This window comes from Monodelphis domestica, chromosome 7, assembly GCF_027887165.1.
Source record: "Monodelphis domestica isolate mMonDom1 chromosome 7, mMonDom1.pri, whole genome shotgun sequence".
Taxonomy (NCBI): Eukaryota; Metazoa; Chordata; class Mammalia; order Didelphimorphia; family Didelphidae; genus Monodelphis; species Monodelphis domestica.
The window spans coordinates 190,443,135-190,465,049 of record NC_077233.1 but is presented as its reverse complement, the minus strand read 5'-3'; the positions used below and the strand labels follow the sequence as shown (position 1 = coordinate 190,465,049).

At 35.7% G+C, this 21,915-nt stretch overlaps 1 protein-coding gene across 6 annotated transcripts in view; it reads right to left on the bottom strand.

Annotated features, from left to right (window-relative positions):
* Positions 1-1,013: 1,013 nt before the first annotated feature.
* LPAR1 (lysophosphatidic acid receptor 1) overlaps positions 1,014-21,915 on the bottom strand; it is a 131,954-nt gene continuing 111,052 nt past the window's right edge. For all 6 annotated transcript variants that reach the window (XM_056806212.1, XM_056806210.1, XM_056806208.1 and 3 more), the window contains one exon: positions 1,014-3,076. In XM_056806212.1, the coding sequence (XP_056662190.1) occupies positions 2,775-3,076 (302 nt within the window). In that variant the 3' untranslated portion in view covers positions 1,014-2,774. The remainder of the gene's footprint in view (positions 3,077-21,915) is intronic.

Genomic DNA, 21,915 nt, shown 5'->3' with positions numbered 1-21,915 from the left:
TGGCTTCATTTCCATCAACTTTTTGCAATTAGAGAAAGCCATCTGAAATCAAAATGAATTGCCTCTTTAGGGTTAAGGAGTACATCATTTAAAATATTTCAGCACAGGCTAGATGACTGAGATGTTGCAAAAATGATTCCTGAAATGACTGAAAATTTAAACGAGATGATCATTAAGTTTTCTTATAAAACTAAGATTTCTGTAATTTAAAGAATTATCGATCTAATAATATCTTCTATATGTCCAATGTTGTGTTAGACAAAGTAGAGAAGACAAGAGAATGACATAAAATTGATTCTACTCTAAAGAAACTTACTCAACATTTTAAAGATTATCAAGGCTTCAATTTCCTCATCTGTAAAAAATGGGGTTGAACAAGACAATGTGTAAGATTCCTTCAATCTTTACCATTTCAGTCTTTCAGAGATATTACCCAGTATATCTAACTAAAATCACTCATGACACAGAGACTTTTTTTTTGTCACTTTCAGGAAATCACACTTTCTGGACCTTGTGTAAAGCTTTTCTTCTCCTACTTAAGTAATTGTAGTTAAAATTTTGATCTCTACTCACAGATCTTATTTTTTATACCTTAAGTCAGGAGTTCTTTATTTTGTATAATGTTACTCAGATTAATGTTTTAAATGCATAAAATAAAATATAAAAGATTATAAAGGAAACCAATTATATTGAAATAGATATATATGTGTGTATATTTTTTTCTGAAAGTTCATGGATCCCAGTTTAAAAAACTCCTGCTGTAAATCATTTGTTTCTGCCCTTTGAATCTACTTCAAAGTCTGCACATCCCTGTTATGAAATGAGATCACTTAAAACATAATAGAAATGTATTTTTGTTCCTGAATGCCCCTATTTCAGAATCAAAGTGAAGAAGCAACCACAGTAGAGAAATTCAGGAGAGCAAACCATTGGGGTCCAAAATCAACCCTACTGGAAGGGTCTTAAGACTCTTAAGAATAAACACCAACCACAACCAACACCACAACATCATATACTCATTGAGAAAACTTTATTAGTGGCTTAGCATTTCATTTTTGTCCCTTAAAAGTTAAACTAGCCCTCCTATTTCCCAGTTTACATGAGTGAAAAATCCAGGGCTCATCTTCTTGCTCACATTAACATATTTTAGGATTTATGTAAAATGTGTCAATGTCAATCTCAGTAAGATTTTTGCACTTCCTTTCTCTTGCTCAACTCTCCACACTTCTTGTGCCCAGTGCTCCAAATGGAAACTTTACCTTCAGTTCCTTCAAGTTCAACATTTACTCTACTATTACTCATATTTATCTTCTCCCATTTCTCAGATCATTCTTGTGATTGTGTCCTTTCACATGTGATCTCCTGTGTCACACCAACACACTTACTCACAGACCTTAGACAACATAATATCAGAGCATCTAACAACAGGGAAGCAATCTATTGTAGGGGAAGCCTGGGAAGATGATATATAATCAGCCACACATCCACTCTCACTTTTCAGATATAAGTGCCCAAGCTATTTAATAAAAAGGTCCCTTACTCACTAAATTTCACTGATAAAAGTCTTCTCACTTGGGTAGTTTCTGGTACTTTTAATTTCTTTAAACCTACAGCTGGTTATTAAGATCTAGACAACAGGCCAGTAAAACCGAATACTGTTAGTTTTATTAATAGATTTCATTTTTTGTGGCAGCTTAATATTTCTACTTAGATTTGTACTAAAAAAATACTGTACCTCAATGTAACTCAAGCAACCACTGTTCTTTAAGGATAAAAGGGTAATTAAATAGGTTACCCTGAAAAATGCCACCCACTCAGTGCAAAAACAAAATTCTTCTTTACAAAGGTAAAACATGACATGACATTTTTCAATTTAAAAAATCCTTTTGTAATGCACAGGTGATGAGAAAACACTCAGCTAGCATAAATACATTTAAAAATAATATTGTGCTTCATTCTTCTTCCATGATTCTGTTCTCTTAGACTTTGAGCACAAATTCCATCAGTGATAAACTAAGGACTCCTGCATACGTTACATATTTGGTACCACAAATGAGAAGTTAAATACCATGAAACTAGAATACTATTTATTTTATAATCTAACAAATAATGGCATGAGATCTAGGCTCTTCTATTTTCTAGAAGATTTTACAATGAACATCTTTTTTCATTAAAACAACTGCATAAATACATTACATGCATGCTTTTTAAAAAAAAAATAAGAAACAAATTGTAATTTACATTGTTTTCCTGTTTTTGCCATCAGGAAAAAGAAATACTGGAGTTATGGTAGTGTAGCAAAAAAAAATATGAAGAATATGATCTCTCTATGTAAAATATCCATCACAAGCGTGCGGACAGGCATAAACATGACATTTATTACATGAAATGTATTCTTTAAAAAAAGAAGGGGGGGCTAAGTTTCTACATGTAAATGAAGTTAAACAGGTACAAGCATAATTAATCAGAATTGTTTTCAACTGGCACCAAAACAAAGCAGTCTTTGAAAATCTAATCAGTGTAGTCTAAAGAGACTCTCGCTGATCTATTTATGAATTCCATTATAAGGAATCAGCTTTCTACTTTTAGCAGGGAGAGGAGAAAGAGGATGAGTGTTTTCGCATATGCCAGTTCTCCTACATGACCAGTCTTGTGCGAGTGGGTTTTCTAAAAACCAATACTGTAGTTAATTAGTGTTGAAAGACATCAGTTTGTTATTCTCCCCTGGGACTCCCTCCACAGTCTATGGCTAGCTCTTCATTTCCCATTTGATTCTACACAACAGAATGATCATTGCTATGAACCCCAGCCAAGATGGTATGGTTGAGTGAAGATGCTGAACGATCTGAACCATCAGTGGGACCATTGGCATTCTCATTCCGCTGGCAGCAGAGAATCTGTCTGAAGGTGGCGCTCATTTCCTTATCACGATAAGAGTAGATGATGGGATTCATGGCAGAATTGAACTCAGCAAGGAGAAGGAAAAACTTTTCATAGGCCAGGACGTCACATTGAGGGCAGCAGACATCCAGAAGTAACAAGACCAACCCGGGAGTCCAGCAGATGATAAAAGCACCTAGGGGGAAAGAGAAGAAAGAGAAGGAAAAGATTTAATAATTTTTGATTAGCAACCATACAGTATGATTTCTCTAGCCAATGACCTGAACATGGAATGTTCATAAAAATGTGGCTTTTTCAAGAGAACTAAAGTAACCAAAAACTCAGATTTCTATAGCATTTTTCTCAGGATAATCTTGAGATAAAAAGTCAAGAATTACATTCTTTTACCGATGAGGAAAGAGAAACTAAAATTTGTAAAGGTTTGCTCAGGTGTAGGGAGAATCCATTTCAATGAAGAGTTATCCAAACCTTGGAGTTTGGGTATTCAAACAGTCCCTACTAGAGTAGTATTTGGATTGCCCTGGTTCAGGCACCAAAATAATCCCTTATTTGTCTGGAGTTCAGGTGGTGACATCACACTGACAGAGAAGGCAGCCATCAACATTTTTTGGGATGTACCGCTAGTGTTCAGAGCCTTGTATTCAGGTAACCTGAAGAGGAAGACCTAAAATGTGTACTTGTGATAGGGAAGATAGAAGAATCTTGTTTTTAAATGTCAAGAGAAACCCCCAGAATATATGACAAATTCAAGTATTCGCCATATAGGAAGGACTCAATAAAAAAAGGAAGAATTCTTTATCACTCCTGGCATTCACTAAGCTTATAACAGAGTTAGAGGATATAGTTGTGATGACCATCAGTACAAAGAGCCCGTGGAAAAACAAGAATGAGGATTATTAGAAATGGACATGTAAAATCTATATCAGATTGCTTACTATCAGGGTGGCTCCAGCCAGCCCTGGGGACAGGAGGTCCTGGGTTCAAATATGACCTCATATACTTTATAACCATGTGACCCTGGGCAAACCACAACTGCTTAGCCCTAATGGTTCTTCTGCCTTGAAACTGATATTTAGTATGATTTCTAAGACAGAAGTTGAGGGTTTAAAAGAAAAAAAAAGAGTATTTATTATCTCAGGGAGAAGGGGAAAGGAGAGAAGGTGAGAGAGAATTTTAAAATCAAAATTTTTAAAAGAATGTTAAAAAATTTTACATGCAATTGGGAGAAAATATTATTTAAAAAAAAAAAGAAATAGCATGCTCCAGGTGACAGCTCTGACCATTAGATACACAAATAGCTGATATAAAGAAGGTGGCTGATCACTACCAAACAATTCCTTAGTGGTCACTAAGAGGCTGAAATTGACTATGCCCTCATAGAGAGGCAGTCTATATAGGGAGAACAGGTTATATATACTCCTTCCATTAAGAAGAAATTGAAAGAGGTCTTATAAGGAAGATTCTATATAGTTAGGGTGAAAGAATTGGGAGGCTAAAGACTCAGGAAAACTATGATTCAAATTACTCCATTGATAAAAAGTTGAGTGACCACAGATAAATGACTCAACCACTCTGAGATCCAACTCCCTCTCCTGTGTAAAATGAAGAGGTTGGACTGACTTTTAAGGTCCCTTACAGCTCTAAATCTAAGATGCACAACAACAAACCAAACCAAATTTGATTTTAGAACTTAGTCTTTGTTTCAAGGTTCTGTCTCTTAATTGGTATGAGTGCTCCCTCCATTAACAGAAGTAGAATCTGTTTCTGAATTAATTCAAAGTAAAGATGAACTAACATGCCCCTTGCTTTAAAAATATCCATCCTCAGGGGGACCAAAATTTTAGTTTAGTTTAGTTTAGTTTTAAGGCACAAAGACTTTTTTTGGTCATTTTTTTTCCCAGGCTCAGAACTATACACCTAGCTGCCCCAATGAGAATCTAAGACAAACAAAACTAATTACAAATACAAAATACATTTTTTCATTAGCCATACTTAAAAAAATAAAAGAAATATGTTTCATTCTATATTCTGAGTCCATCACTTCTCTATATGTAAATGGATAATTAGTTTCATCATGAGTTCTTGGAATGGTGGTTGGTCATAGTTTGATCAGAATTCCTAAGTCTTTAAAAGTTGATTATCTTTATAGTATTGCTTAATTGTATACATTCTTTCCCTGGTTCTACTCACTTTACTTCATATAAGTTCAGAGAAGTCATTCTAGGTCTCTCTAAAATCATCCTTTTCATCATTTCTTACAGTAATATTCCATCACATTTATGTACCACAACTTATTTAGCCATTCCCCAATTAATGGCAATGCCTTAAATTTTCACCTCTTTGCCACTTTGAAAACAGCTTCTATAAATATTTTTGTATGTATAGGCCCTTTCCCTCTTTTTTTTTATCTCCCTGAGATATAGTTCTTATAGTGGTATTACTAGGTCAAAGAGTATGCACAATTTATTAGCATTTCCAAACAGAATTTTAAATGGCTTTCCAAAATGGCTGGACTAATTCATAACTCCACCAACAAACAATGCATTAACTTTACCTGTTTTCCAAAAGCAGTGGGACAAACTTTTAATGATGAGCCTTTTAATTGACCTAATTTTAGAGAAGGGGGGAAAAGAGGCAATCTCTTGACAGATTTGTTCCAAAGCCTTTACAACTTGGTAGAATCTGCAAGATTTTGCCTTCAATGGCATAATTCTTAGAACCTGGGATTCCCTCTCTACCATGAAAAGACAATTAAGTAGAACTTTTGGTGGAGATTATTTCTATATCTGTTAGAATTTTGCTACTTTGGCAGTTCTGAGAAGAGGTTTACTTTTACATCAAATATAAATAAAACTTGCTAAGCAAACAAAACAACATGGTAGGAGGCATATTTGACCTACTTAGAATCACAGAAGCATCACATTTTGAAGCCAGAAGGGAAATTAGAGATAATCTAGACTAACTACTTTCATTTAAAAGAAGAAACTTTTGGAAAAAATGATTTTATTAATTGTCTGCATTGCACGGAGAGCCTACTAATTCATGAGGCACAGATATTTATGAAAGCAAGGGAAACTCTTCTCAAACCCACCTGTAACATGTACCAGAAGAGAATTAAAAAATTAATTTTTTTAAAAATCAATAATTCAAATCCATACTAATTCATTTGGTTATCTCCCCTTTTGTCTCCTTTCCTTCCAACTAGAATAAATTAGTAAGACTTTATGATGAATGCAAGTGAAATCGTAATTTAATTTAGGCACAAAAAACAGTCACCAAAACTACACCTCATTCTCATTCCCCACCAAACTCCTAATATTTTTACTTCTGGTGATACAACTTCAGAATAGGGTCCTCAAACTTTCTGGCCTGAGGACACATTTATACTCTTAAAAACAGAGGATCCCTAAAGGGTTTTTGTTTATGCAGATTATTGCTAAATCTTCCATATTATAAATAAAAGCTTCCTTCATAAATAGTTTTGACCTCACAGACACTGAAAAGACTTCCAAGTCTTGGAGTCTTCTTTGTGCAAGCCATTTCACATGCCAATAATTTACACCTTTTTGCCCATTTAAATCCTTCCCCAAAGCTCAGGAATTACTTTCTTCAAGAAATTCTACCTGATATCTCTACTAACTTAGTTATATCCTATCTTCAAGTAAGAGTTTTGTGTAGATCTCTCCTTTGACCCTTTCACTGTCTATCTTGTATCTGTATACAAGTCTTATTCCTCACATTGACATTTAAGATCCTGAGGGGCCAGGGCTGTATTGTTTTTATCTCTGTGTCTCCAAAGCCCAGCAGAGTGCCTTATATGTAGTAAGCACCTTATAAATATTTATCGAATTGAATTACTGAATAAAATTGAAAGAACAGGACCATTTTTTATAGGCATATAGAACTGATCTGCTTAGGAAGTACTTGCATAATTCAGATTTTTTTTTTAAAAAGTGAACCAACAAGATTCATTCTCCCAAAGTCTACTCTTTGAGTATATTTCCCTTTTTATAAGTTGTCAAAGGAGAGATAAAAAATCAAGTCAGGTAATACATGTTCTAGAAAAGTCTCTGTACTACAATAGAGGTATACAAACAAGATTAAAATTTAATTGGGAAATGGTGAACAAAATAGATAAAAATACAAATTGAAGCACGTTAATTTGTGGTTTTCTAAGTCCATTATGTGACCTTGAGGAGAATTTGACATCACTATTTTACAATGCATTTCTTGTGTTCTACAACTATTTTCCATTTATTGATTTAATTTTATAACTGCTGCTTTCTTTTAGGCCAGTCCAGGTTGCCTCACTTTCCAATAAATACACCATCTTGGTTTTTCCTTCCAAAGAGGTTTTGCTATCAAGAGATAATTACTAAGAAGCTGTTTCCACCTCAAGTGTTAACTTTAATAGAACTGTCATTAGGTGTCTGGTGAATAAAGCTATGCTTTATAGGCATGCTAATTAAAGCAGAAAACCAACCATAAAGGGAGGGAGGGGCTATCTCCTTGGGTGGTTGGGAATAAAGCATCAGTCAAAGAGAAGCAAGAAAGCAAGTTATTCCCAGGGAAAACAACTACTCAATTCTTGCTAATCCAAAGTATCCCTATTATGCAATTTACTTAGAAACTGACTAGAACCATGCCCTCCATGAATTGGTATCTTTTTAAAAAAGTTTTCTTCTCCTCTTAAAACTCTATTCAGTGAAAATTCAGAACTACAGACATATCAACATGAATCCCACAGCTCTATTTTAATGACAGAGATGAAATGTTTTCATTAGAAGAAAGAAAACCTACCCCATAATTTAGACCACCCTTTCTTTCTTTAAAAGAAAATGACCAAAGACTGTGTAGAAATCCATCTCCTTTATGCAAAAATTCTAAATATGTCTAACAAACCTCTACTCTAATTGTACATGTTTTTCAAACTGTTCAGAATTCAGAAATGGTACATAGTGGCACTTTCAAATCTTTTCATCCCTCCTAAGATCTCCTATTGGTCCCCCAATTCCACTCAGCTGAGTACCTTGTCATATTTTACAAATAAAAATGAGATCCCCACCTATCTACCTTCTGCCACCATATCCTCTTTCACTCCTGTCTCACATGATAAAGTGACTTTACTCCTTACCCTACTTGTTCAAGAGATTCCATTCCAGTTCGTCTCCTCCAACATGATGCCCTTTCTGGTATCCTTACTCTTTCCTATTTTTCAATGTCTTCTTTTCTACTGGCTCCTTCCCTACTGCCTACAAACACACCCATCTCTTTTCCATCCTGGGGGAAAAAACCCAAAACCAAAATCCTTATTTGATCTTACCTTTCTTCACCCCTAGCTATTTAATATCTTACAATCTGGCTTCCAAACTCACCCTACTGAAAACAATTCTCTTCAAAAGTGGCAATGATTTATTTGCCAAATCCAGTGATCTTTTGCAAATCTCATTCTCTTGACTTTTCTGGAGCCTGAATCATCCTCTTCTTCTTCATATTCCCTTTTATGTAGGTTTTCCTTACACTACTCTCTCCTGATTCTTCTTCTTTTATCAGATCAGATCTGATATATATATATATGATCCTCTAAAGGATCCCCATCCAATTCACAACCCCTACCTATAGATTTCTCATAGCATTCTGACCTGGGCTTTCTCTGTTTCTCCCTCCAATCTATAGGTCTACCTTGGAGATATTGTAGGTTTGGTTGCAGACTATCACAACAAAGCAAATATTGCAATAAAGTGAGTCATATAAATTTTTTAGTTTTCTATAGTCTATTAAAAGTACTTTAGAGAGCATAGACACAACTAAGCTTAGTATCCATTTAGCAAAAGCAATGAGTTAAAATAGGAATCTAGGTATATTGATGCTCTGGGTATTTTCTGTACCCAAGAAAATGCCCCATGAAGTCCCTGCATTTGCAACTAAGAGAACTTGTTCTTTCTATGACAGGATGGTGGTTCCAGTATCTGTTTCTTTACCCATATAATTTCCTCTGATTTGTTGATTTTGTAAAACTTGTCCTGGGCTCTCAGCATTGCTAGTTATGGCTCCTTTTTTCCAAGAAGAAAGGAGGATATGTAGAGTGAGGACAAAGATTAGACTACTTAAAGAGAACACCCCTTTCAAATGAAACAAACATTTTCTTTAGTAAAAGAGCCTATTTTTCACACCAATGGAGTCAAGTTCTCATCATTCATCTGAATTATGCCAATCAGTTATTTGTGTTTTCTAAGGTTACTTTATTTAAGTTAATATAGCAATCTTTATACATGGAGCATGGAGTCCAAAGTGAGAGGCAGGTAGGGAGTGGGGAGAGAATGCTTTGAAAGAGCAGATCTCCTTGGCAACACATGAACTGTTTGATGAAGAAAACAGAAAACATTTCCAATTCATCTGGTGAATCTATGTTTTGCTTAAAAGCAAAAAGCAGATATCCCACAGATCCGAAAACAAGTTAGGTAGAATAAATGGACTTAACATTACTGGCTTAGTGAACAAATCAGACTTTATGTCTGGGAAAGCACATAGTCTGATTTTATTCCATCTTTGCAAGTCTAGAAAGTGCTTTTGAAATAGTTGCTCAAAAAGTTGGATGTAAAGCTGTATTTGATGCTTCATTATAAAAATGGTGACCCTATTTGTCAACTCCCTAAATGGAATGTGTCTGAAAAAGAATAAACCTGAAACAGGGGATAGTAGCTATTGCTATTGACAAAGATTATTTCTTTTAAAAAAAAACAAAACTCTATTCCAATAGCTGGCAATTGAGTGAGTGTTCCAGTATTTCTTTTGACTGCTAAGCAATTTACAAAACTGAAATAGTTATTTTCAACTCTATTTTCCAGAATGATACACAGATCTTAGATAGTTAGAAAGTGTGTAATTGGAATCTGTTACCCTAAAAACTGCAATCCCCAGCCAAACTATGATTCCCAGGACCCCACTCACTTCCTGCCATTACATGCTGACATAGACAGGATATAAATTGGGTAAAGGTCCATCTCTCTGGCACTTTCTCCTTCCTGTTGCAGATTTGGTGGAGCAGGCCTTTTGAACAGGTAGAAAAACTTAGTCATGTGGTTCTATTTTGTTAGATAATAGACTTAAAAATATAATACTTGAAGTATTGAATATTTATTTAAATCCTACAAAAGTAAATACAAGGTGAAGTTCACTGTCTCTCTTCTCCCACTTTCTACCCACTCCTGTTGAGACAAAATTAGGATGATGGTATCTTAGAATCTTAGACTCACAAATTTTCCCTAGACACCTCACCTAATAGAATGCAATAATGAGCACTTAAAAGACACTTGTTGATTGATTCATTGATTGACGACAAAGTCTGTCCTGCCAATATCATTTGAAGTACTTTCTTTACCCATTTAGATAGCTCAACTACTTAAAAAAAAAAAACAACCACTTTCTGTCAATCCTAAGAGTGGCAAGGATTAGGCAGTCATGGTTAAGTGACTTGCCAGGGTCACATAGCTAGTTGGGACTTTTTCTTAAACTTACCTTCTGTCAGCATCAGTTCTAAGAGGAGGAGCAAGGGCTAGAATTCATCTACTTTTCAAAAACTGCCATGGTCAAAATATGCCTCCCCTCAAGACCATCATTCTAGTCATGACACTTCCCAGGCAGCAGACTCAAGACATCTTCAAAGCCTTCTAGTGAATCTAAGGTCACTCGTCTTCAACAATGAGTTATGGAAATAGAACTTTTATAAAAGAATATCCAGATATATTTCTACTCAATGTTACTGAATGAGATAGCTTGATAACATGGGAGGAAACCTCCATCAGAGACCCATAGCACTATTACCTTATCCATGGAGTCTAAGCACTTCTGGGCATTGCCATCTGCCCACACTGTTCTTTCCTTAGAAGTTCTCACCCTTTTTATCTGATGCTTTGAAGGTGAATTTTCTTTTATTTGTTTTCTATCCCAATTAAAGAGAAGGCTTCTTGAGGGCAGAAAAGATTTTTCATTTTTTCTATTTGTATTTCCATTATTTAGCATTGTCATTTTTCAGTTGTGTCTAATTTTTGTCACCCCATTTGGGGTTTTCTTGGCAAAGATACTTGGAGTGATTTATCTTTTCCTGCTCCTGCTCATTTTACAGATGAGGAAAATAAGGCAAACAGTTAAGTGGCTTGGCCAGGATCACACAGGTATCTAAGACTGAATTTTATTCCTATCCACTGTATCACCAAGCTGCCCTAATGTCCCCTAAAATCTAAGCAAATCCACACTTGAAAACTATTAAAGGTTAGGTTAACATGACACTTCACTTTTTGGCTCACTACAATGCTTTTAGCCCATCCTATCAATCTTGGTCACCTAAAGCAGTACCTTTTCTCAGGAACCCAATCAAAGGTTACTGCCCTCTAAAAAGCTCAAACTTAATAAACAATGGGCTTTTCTACAGTTTCATGGAACATCAGACCAAAAAAAGAGAACTTAGTTTTACATTTTTCCCACCCCTAAATTCATCTGAACTAGATGGAAGGGATGTGTGAGTTGGGGTAGGAGGCTTTTGAAAGACTGTGGTTTGCCACAGTTTCTAGATGAAATCAGGCAGAGCTTGGTTTGGGCATTAGTTCATGTTTCATTCTGTTTTTCAGACCAAAAAAGTTACACTGTTTAAATAATGTTTTAAAGTAAAAGAAGGGTTGTTAAAAAAAATCCTTCACTGCCAACTCAAACTAGAAAGATCTTAAAAGCTGAGTTAAAATTCTCACAAAAATTCAAAGAAAACTTTTTACTTTGGAGGCAGTAAGTTTTGTTTGTTTTCAGGCTAAAACATCAATAGCGTTTCCCACCTCCCTGATTTTCAAGAACCATTCCAAAAAGGCCATTTATGTAAATTAAACAGGGAACTTAAGCCAGGAATAATTTGCTTAAAACATCTAGAGGAAAAAAAAAGGAGACAGAATATGAGCTTCTATTACTTCATGCTTTTTCTAATAGCTATGAATCATTCATTAATACATAATGAAATAGTATTTTTTCAAGTTTATTTCTCTTCAATGTGAATAATCAATGTTACAACATGTAGTAAAAACAATAATAATAAATGATAGGTAGTATTTATATAGTGCCTACTATTACATGCCAGGGACCCTGTGTTAAGTGATTTATAAATATTATCTCTTTTGGTTCTCACAAAAACCCTAGGAAGGTATTATGATTATCCTCATTTTACAGATGAAGAAACTGAGGCAGACAGATAAAATGGCTTGCCTGCAGTCTAAGACCAAATTTAAAGCAAGGTCTTCCTGGTTCAAGGGTGCCTTCTGTGCCCTCTCATTGCCTCCATGCCTTGAACAGAGAACACTCTTGATAGTCACACACAATTTCAACACACAGGTATGTTTATTAATCTGTGAAAATTAAAATATGTACTGCTGAAACAAGAAAAAATGAGAATAATATTTCAGCTTTTCTATTATCCAGCACGATAATCCCATTCTATGGTCCAATTCATTCTTAGATCCTTCTCCTTGCCCTAAATGCAGTTTAAAAAAAAATCACTACTCCACCTTTTTCTTTATTCTCAGTATTTTTTAACATTCTCAGCAGACCATTCTGAGCTTTAGTGCATCAACATTATTCTTATGGTTTGTACCTTCACATCTTGTTCCTTTCTACCCCATCCCTGGATTAAATCTTCTCTTGTGACAAAGAAAAACCACCAATCAAAGACTTCTGATCTAGAAATCATATTTGGGTCCTGGAAGTCCCCACCTTTCTTAATGGGAGGAAGGAGCTAGGTTTTGATCTCTCTTGTACAGGATTTTACTTGACTTTTAAGTCACAAAAGTAATGGAATTTTGGTGATCTTTCCATTAACATTGTTAAAGTCTCATTGCACTATGCATCAGTATAAACAATTCTTCAGTTATTTTCAGTCATGTCTGACTCTTTAAATCCCATTTGGGTTTTTCTTGGCAAAGATACTGGAGAAGTTTGCCATTTACTTCTTCAGCTCATTTTGGTGATGAAGAAACTGAGGCAAACAGGGTTAAATGACTTGCCTAGAGTCATACAGTTAGTATGACTCTATATAACTATATAACTAGACTATAAAACTCGATTTGAACTCAGCAAGAGGACTTTTCCTTACCCTCTGCCCAAGTACTCTAGTCACTATGGTATCTAGCTTCCCAGCTTTGAAATTGGCTCTCCCCAGAGCTAGGCTATATATCAAACTATGCTCAGCCTTCTCCTTCTGTGTGCCTCTTACTTGAAGGAGCTGGATGGTGGAGTAGAGAGGACACTTAGGACTCAAGGAAAACCAGATTTCAAATTTGGCATCAAATTCTAGATGTGTAACTTTGGACACTTCAACTCTGTCTCCCTCAGCTTCCTCAAGTATAAACTGAGAATAACATTTACTTTTCAAAATTGTTATGAGGCTCAAATGAAGTATTTCCATAGTGTTTGTAGAATAGTGTTTAGTACATAGTGTGTGTTTAATAAATGATTGTTTCTATCATAAATTCTAACATGGGGAAAGGTCCTAGACTCAAATCTGACCAGATACTTCCTAGCTGTGTGACCCTGGGCAAGTCACTTAACTCTCATTGTCTGGCCCCTATTGCTGCCCTGCCTTGGAATCAATACACAAGAATTGATTCTAAGTTGGAAGGTAAGGGCTTAAAATAAATACATACACATATAAATTCTCCAAGGTTTCTTTTCTACTTTCATAAATAGATAGACAAATAAACAAATAAATAGACAGATGAATAAACAAATGACTAAACAGACAAATAATTTAAATGAGATAAAAGGCTTGATTCAACTAAAAAAAGTCTTAAACTGTGTAACGATCTATGTATTTTTTCCATCTTTTCTACTTTAATATCTAGTTCCTTTCTCTTTTTTTTTTGAGGTGGGAGAATGTGATAATTAGCCCAGAAGGGTTATTTTTGCTTTGGAGAAGCAGCATGATATGATAGGTATGATGCTAGAACAGACATGCAATTAGGAAGATCTAAGGTCAAATCCTACCTCTGATACCTGTTACCTTTGTATTAATTGATAAAACTTTAATATAGAATTTACTATGTTCTAGGCACTGTGCTAAGCACTTTCTAATTTTTTTCACATTTAGTCCTTACAAAAATTCTGGGAGGTGGGTGCTATTATAATCCTCATTTTACAGGTAATCTCAATAACTAGCATTTATAAAATTTCTGCTATGTACCAGACATTGTGCTAAGCACTTGAAAAATACATCCCATTCCATCCTTACAAAAGTCTGCAAGGTGGGTGCTATTAATATCCTCCTCTTACAGATGAGGAACTGAAGCAAAGAAAGATGAAGCAATTCACCCAGAGTCATACAACCAGTGTCCAAGCTGCAGCCTTCCCTACACCACATCCTCTGTGCACTATGGCACCACCTCGTTGCCTATGGACAAGCCATTTGGCACATCTGAGCTTCAGTTTCCCCATTAAAAATAGGGTAAGAATTCCTGTATTGCCTATCTCAAGGACTTGTTCTCCAGGTGAGAGAGGAGTCACTCTTTGGGAAGACTCTACCAATTTTCAAGTGTTCTCTAAACAGGTGATATTATTACTAAAAGGTAAGGATGAAATTATCATTGGAGCAAGACATCATTACCTGTTAAGAAGAGAGCTTTAGCGGGAACATAGATAGCCTTGATATCATATGATGCCTCTGTACAAGAATGCTGCCATTTCTAAAAATTGTAATCTGTGGGCCAGAAAAATGAAAGCCATTCTCAGCCACCATTTGCTTCCCTGCTATTCACATCCCTTGCCTTTCTCTCTAAAAGCCAACAAATAAACAGTGCTGCCTTTCCTAAAGGAGGGGAATAGTTCTGGCCTCTTCCCATTAAAACATATGTTTTGAGTTACATTGTCAGTAATAATGATCAGTTGTACTAATCTATCCGTACTCTCTCACTTGGTCCACTTATGACCAACCACACATATTTACTAGATAACTGCCCTAGGGGTCAATGAGGATTTTGTCTTAAACTGTGGAACAAGCCATGAACTGTATCCAAGAATGAGCTCACACATATAACTTTACAAAAGACCAAGAATGATGATGGAACATAAAATGGAGAAAAAAAAAGAAAGAAAATCTTCTGAGGGGATTATAGATCTAGGAAAGGGACCTTAAAAGCTACCTAGTTCAAACCCCTTATATTTTACAGATGACACCAGTGAGAACTTAGAGATATTAAATGATGTTCCCAGAGTCGCACAGCTGACATTGGGATAAACTAGGATTGGAACCCAGTTTCCTCTGACTTCAAACCCATTAGTAGAGCTTCCTCTGTATCAAGCTGCCCCTCTGGGTTATCATTTTTTATATTTTTAGTCTTTATTTTCAAATGACTCCATTATCTTAATCAATAAAATGAATCACTGAAACATTAGCTGCACATGCCACTCGAGTATCTGCCATGAAAACCCAAACTGGGGTCACAAAGAGTCAGGCAAGACTGAAATAACTGAAGAACAGCAACTAAGCTTATACCAAAATAAGGGCATTGATAGGGAGTCCCTCTATAAACCAAAATGTTTGTAGCAGTATTTTTTGTAATAGTAAAGGATTAGAAACAAAATAGATGTCCACTAAGGCAGTATAGTGGATAGAGTATTGGGCCTGAAGTCAGGAAGACTCATCTTTCTGAGTTCAAATCTGAGCCCAGACACTTACTAGCTGTTTTCCTGCAAGTCACTTAACCCCAGTGGCCTCAGTTTCCTCATCTGTAAAATTAGCTGGAGGAGGAAATGGCAAACTACTCCAATATCCTTGACAAGAAAATGTCCAAAGGGATCTCAAAGAGTTGAACAAAACTGAAAAACAATAAAATAACACACATACATATGAAATGCAAGTGGGTTTTTGTCTTTTTTTAAGAGATCCAAAACGTAGAGGCCATATAGTCCAACACTGTCATTACCAAGGAAGAGCCTGAGGCTTGAAGAAGCTATCTGATACCATATAGCTTTTAAATGCCTAAGGCAAGACTTGAACTTGGTTCTTCCTGGATCCAAATCCAGCACTCATACTTCAGCATCAATGGTAAGTACTCTAAGCTACTTTATAAGCCAGAAAGTGATAATATACTTATTGTATGACTGAGAGCCATCTGTTACCAAGGCAATTTGAATAATATTTATCCCCTTAAAGAGATAAGTGGCATTCCTTCTGCAATCCAGTCCTAACCAAAAGGCTCAACACAAACAGGAAGTTTTGATATTTATCTCCTTGCAATTGATTATGCAACAGAATTAATTCTTCAAAAGACCAATAAGACTACCCAAAAAAAATAGCATAAGAGCCTAAATCAGAACTGAAATCTGGCAGAATCATGAAATATTGCTGATGACAGAATCTTAATGAATCAGGACTTTGTAGTTAAAGAGTGATTGGCATAGACCAAGAGGATACTGTGTTAGTAGACAAAGCAAAAAGAAAAGGAAAAAAGGGTGGAATTTTAATTCCTGATCTCATTCTTGCCATCAAAAAGAGAAGGAAAAAAAGTGATATTTCCTCAAAAAAAGGGGGGGCTCTAAAAATTGTTGAGGAATATTTTTGAAAGCTCTTAGCTCATCTCAAGTAAATAGTTATGTTTTTAAATTAATGGCTCCAAAATTAATTATTATCTGCAAAGCTTCATAAATTGTGCTCCATAGTTACTCTTTTCCCAATTGGCTGTCTTCTCTTTGACTGCCAGATGTCCTGGATTGACCTGGATTTATGAAGGATTAAAGCAGATTCCTGGCAGTGTGGGAGGTATTAATCTAGGAATACTCTTAACCACATCTCCTAAACCACATCACAGATTCTCAAACCAACAACCCCAAACATCTTATATTTTTATATTTTTTAAATTTAACATTTAATTTATACATAAGATTTTATAGTTTCTAAAATGGTTTAATATTTATAATATCTATTACATAAATAATCTTCCAAGATAGATTAAAAGGCTTGTTTCTTTTAATTTTTTTTTTTCAGAGAGAAACTTGGATGGAATAAGAATCAGTAACCATTGGGTAAAAAGAATTTTATCAGAAAGCTTTTCCTGCCTCCAAGTCTCATTCCCCAAACCTCCTTTATTAATAGTATCCCACTGATCACAGAAATTCTAGTTTTCTTTTAATCAACTCTTATCTCAGGCTCTGTGAAGGCAAAAGGCAGAGAGAAAGCTTTAAGATTAAATAAAATAAAAAAAGAAGGGAAAAAAAGATTAAATAAAAGATGGAAAATTTCTTAGGAGAAATGTTTGTTTGGAACTCTGACATAAGTTCAGTGATCTAACCATTGCAAATGGGCTACTTTATTATAGAGACAATATGGTTGTTAACCTGACCTAGCTTATTAATAAATAAAATGGGACTTGGGGAGAGAGAAAAACATTTTCAAGTTATTTAAATTCTGTTTGTTTCAGTGAATGGCTATTTGGTTGTTATCATATGACAGATGGAAAGACCACTGCATTAGGGATTAGTCTTGGGTTCAGATCTCACTACTTGCTACTTCTGTGACTTTGGGCAAGTCTGCCCTTTTTGGGTCTCATAGAATCACAAATTTAAAGCCAGAAGGTCATTTTGAAGATTTTACAGATTAAGTACTGAAAAGTTAAATGATTTACCTAGGGTTACAGAGATAGGAAATATCCAAGTCAGGATTAGAATCCAAGTCTTTCTGACTCAATCTCAGTACTCACTTATCTAATACAGAACATTTCAGCTCAGTTTCCACCAAAATATAAAACAAGGGGATTGGAACAGATGGCCATTAAGGTCCCCCCTATTCTAAAATATTGTTTCTACCACATGTCACGCTAGATTTTGATGATCAACAACAAAAATCTTTCTTCTGTCCACATTCTCAGAATAAGCAGTGTCTATGTAAGCTAGGAATTAATGTATAACAGAACACCATATTTTCCAAATGTCACACTTTGGGAAACTAAGAAAGTTGGAGTTTGGAGAGTTGATGGCGAGATTATGCAGATTACTACAAGTTACAGGATAACCCCACTCCCCTAAAAAGGAACGAGGGGATTGATCATACCGTTAGTTATTTCATTTCTTTTTAACTCTTAACATCCCTTTTAGAATCAATTGGTATTGGTTCCATGGTAGAAGAACAGAGAGGGGGGTTACATAATGGGGGGGGTAAGTGACTTGCCTAGAGTCACAGAGCTAGAAAGTATCTGAGACCACATTTAGACCCAGGATATCCCATCTTTACGCCTAGATATCAGTCCACTCAGCCACCCAGATGCTCACCTATTGGTCATTTCTTACTTTAGAAAGAATCTAATGGAACCAAATTTTCCTCAATATCTCTATAACCTGCATTTATGGAACAAGACTTGACATGAGGGAGGGGAATTGGAAGGCAGAGTGGGGAGAAGGCTATTCCCAAAGAATTGCCTAGTTGATCAAAGTATCTTTAATCTATACTCTTCAGACCTTTTTATAGCTTGAGATTTGTTCAGCCTAAGGTAAAGACTACTAAAAGAACAAATTAAAAAAAACCATTTTGTTTTTGACTGTTCTATTACCTAAAAGACTTAAAGAGAACTACTTGGATTATAGGAATATAAGCGTACTGTATTATCTTTAAGTGCACCTTAATATAATCATACTGTATTATCTTTAAGCTGGCCACAAGAGTTCATATAAGCCCCAAAATGTCCACTAAGCATACTCAACCAAAGGTCTCACAAACCAGCATGCTGTAAAATCATCATGGAATCATTTTACCTCATTGTGCTAATCTGAATGAGAGATATTGCTATTGTTTTTCATGTAACCCTAGAGATCTCTCTATTAGGCTTCTGTCTAAGAAGGTAAATTTTAATAGCTCTAGGTCCTCTAAAAAATTCTCCCTATAACTGGAAAATCCTCTTTTCAGGTCCTGATCTTCAGTTAACTTCTTTGGTTCCCATGCTGGAATGAAATACTTCTACTAACTTTTAGCTACTTAATAACCCTTGTAGGTGGCCAGTTTCAGGACTTGCTAGTACAGGACAACCTGTACTAGCTAGCTCATTGAATTCTTACCTAAACATACCTATACAAATGGAAACTCAGCATTTGTTTTTGAGGACCACCAGTGAAGGGGAACCCACTACTTTTAAAGATAGCCCACTTCTTTATTGGGAAACTTTCTCCCCTTGTATATCATGTCTAAATTTGCCTCTTTACAAGTTGCATCCATTTTCTGACATCTGCTCCCTGGAGCCAAGCAGAATAAGTAATTTCTTTCTTGCATGACAGTCTTTCAAACATTTGAATACAGCTATCATGTTCCCCCTAAGGCTAGTCTTCTCCAGACTAAACATACTCAGCCCTTTCAACTGATATTGTTATAACATGATCTCAAAGCCCTTTACCATTGTATGCCCTGCAAGTCTGCTCATTCAGTATAGCAGCAAACCAGTGAGAGAATTTTATTTCACCCAAATCAGACTTTAAAAGCTAAAAGATCATGCCTTACTGAATTCATACTATGTCTAACACAGTGCTTTGCACATAAAATATTAATAAAAGTGGAAACACTTCCTAGATGTGTGACTCTAGGCAAGTCACTTAACATCCATTACCTAGTACTTACCCTCCTCTTCTATCTTGGAACCAATATATAGTATTGATTCTAAAAGAAAGTAAGGTTGTCTTTTTAAATACGAAGTTTAAAAGTAGTGATGTGGGAAAAGCATACAATTATAAAAAATTAATCTTATTTCATATTCCTGTGATTTAATTCTGATAATCAAATTTCACTCTTAGATTTCAAGGAATAACTTAATAATGCATTTCTAATGATAAAGTTGACTCCTGGGGCTCTCTTTCCAAAAATAGCATTAGGAGGTTGGATAAGTTGATGTTTACATTGCCTTACGGCTGCAAAATTCTATGGTACTATGTCTGTAGGAGTTACTAAGGTGGGAAAAGATTTGAAGCCAAAAGGCAGACCAGGTGAGAGATGAGGGCTTATAGTAGTAGCAGTGTCAGAGGAGAATAGAGGTCATATGTGAGAGATGTTAGAAAGGTTGAATCAATAGACCTGGACAACTATTAGGATATTGGGGTGAGGGGTGGGTACAAGAGTCTAAGGAACCTAGGGTAAAATCTAGTTAGCAAGTCTGAGTGACTGGGAAGATGCTTCCAGCACATAACAAAGTGCTCAGCACATAGTAGGTGCTTCATAAACATTTATTGACTAACTGGCTGTTGCCCTCAATAATAACAGGAATAATTTAGGAAAGGGAGAGTTTTAGGACAGGAAATAGTAAGTGCAGTTTGGGACTTGTTGAGTTTAAGATGACTTTGGAAAATCTAGTTCAAGGTAGCCAATATAGTTGGAGATACAAGACAAAGTGGGGGAGGGGGAAATTAAAACTTATATAGATCTGAAAATCAAATTCTTTAACCACAAGGCAGTAGAAAGGAATTTCTTTTTTAGAGTAAAGTCTGGTTGTCAAGCATAAGTACGAAGTTGTAATCCTTATTCCAACTTGGAAATAATTAGGTGCCTTACAGAGTGTCAGTAAACCTGGGAAATTTTGATACTGTCAGACACACATACATTGTTCCATCTGTGCTGATAATCACTCCCCACTCCCATTCCCTAGCCTTATCTTTTAAGAACTCCATCTATGATAGGCTATTACTTCCATCTCATGGTAAAAAACAGGAATTAAAACTAGTATTTTCTCTAGATGCCATCATGATCATCATCTCTAATTCTTGGTGTTAGTACAAAAACCAGGGTTGGAATTACTGGCTTAGTATCTAAACTGTGTGATTTTTAAAAGGAAATTGTGGGGTCAAAGATACTTGATCCCCAAATGATAATCAGGAGACTTAAATTCTATTCCTGGTTTCACCAAAAGCATTTTTTCCCTTTTAAACATTATTTTATTTGGTCATTTTCAAACATTGAAAAAAAAAGATCATTTTCTTTTTCTCCCCCCCTCCCATAGCTTAAACTCAATTCCACTGGGTATCACCTGTGTCCTTGATTTGAACCCATTTCCATGTTGTTGGTATTTGCATTAGGGTTCATTTAGAGTCTCTCCTCAGACATGTCCCCTCAACCCCTGTAGTCATGCAATTGCTTTTCCTCAGTGTTTTTATTCCCACAGTTTGTCCTCTGCTTGTGGGTAGTGTTTTTTCTCCTAAATCCCTGCAGATTGTTCAGGAACATTGCCTTGACACTAATGGAGAAATCCATTACATTTGATTGAACCACAGTGTATCAGTCTCTGTGTACAATGTTTTCCTGGTTCTGCTCCTCTCACTCTGCATCACTTCCTGGAGGTTGTTCCAGTCTCCATGGAATTCCTCCACTTTATTATTCCTTTTAGCACAGTAGTATTCCATCACCAACATATACCACAGTTTGTTCAGCCATTCCCCAAATGAAGGGCATCCCCTCATTTTCCAATTTTTTGCCACTACAAAGAGCACAGCTATGAATATTCTTGTACATGTCTTTTTCCTTATCTCTTTGGGGTACAAACCCAGCAATGCTATGGCTGGATCAAAGGGCAGACAGTCTATTATCACCCTTCGCCAAAGGCCTAGTCCTCTCTCTTTCTCTGTTGTTCAGTCATTTCAGTTGTGTCCAATCCTTCATGACCCATTTGGAGTTTTCCTGACAAAGGTCCTGGAATTGTTTGCCATCTTCTCCAGCAGTTCATTTTACAGATGAGGAACTGAGGCAAACAGGGTAAAGTGAATTATCCAGGGTCACAGAGTAAGTGACTGAGATCAGATTTGAATTCAGAAAGATTAGTCTGGAATTCTATCCACTGCACCATCTAACTGCCCTTTTCTTTTTTATCTAGGTCACAATTAATGTGGTTAATTAATCTTCTGCAATGGTTTAATGTGTTTGAATTTCCAGTATCCAGAGCTATAATTATGTAACATATGGTAACTAGAAACATGCAATGTGAATTTGAATGATGGAAGGATGGGTTCATTATTGCACTAATT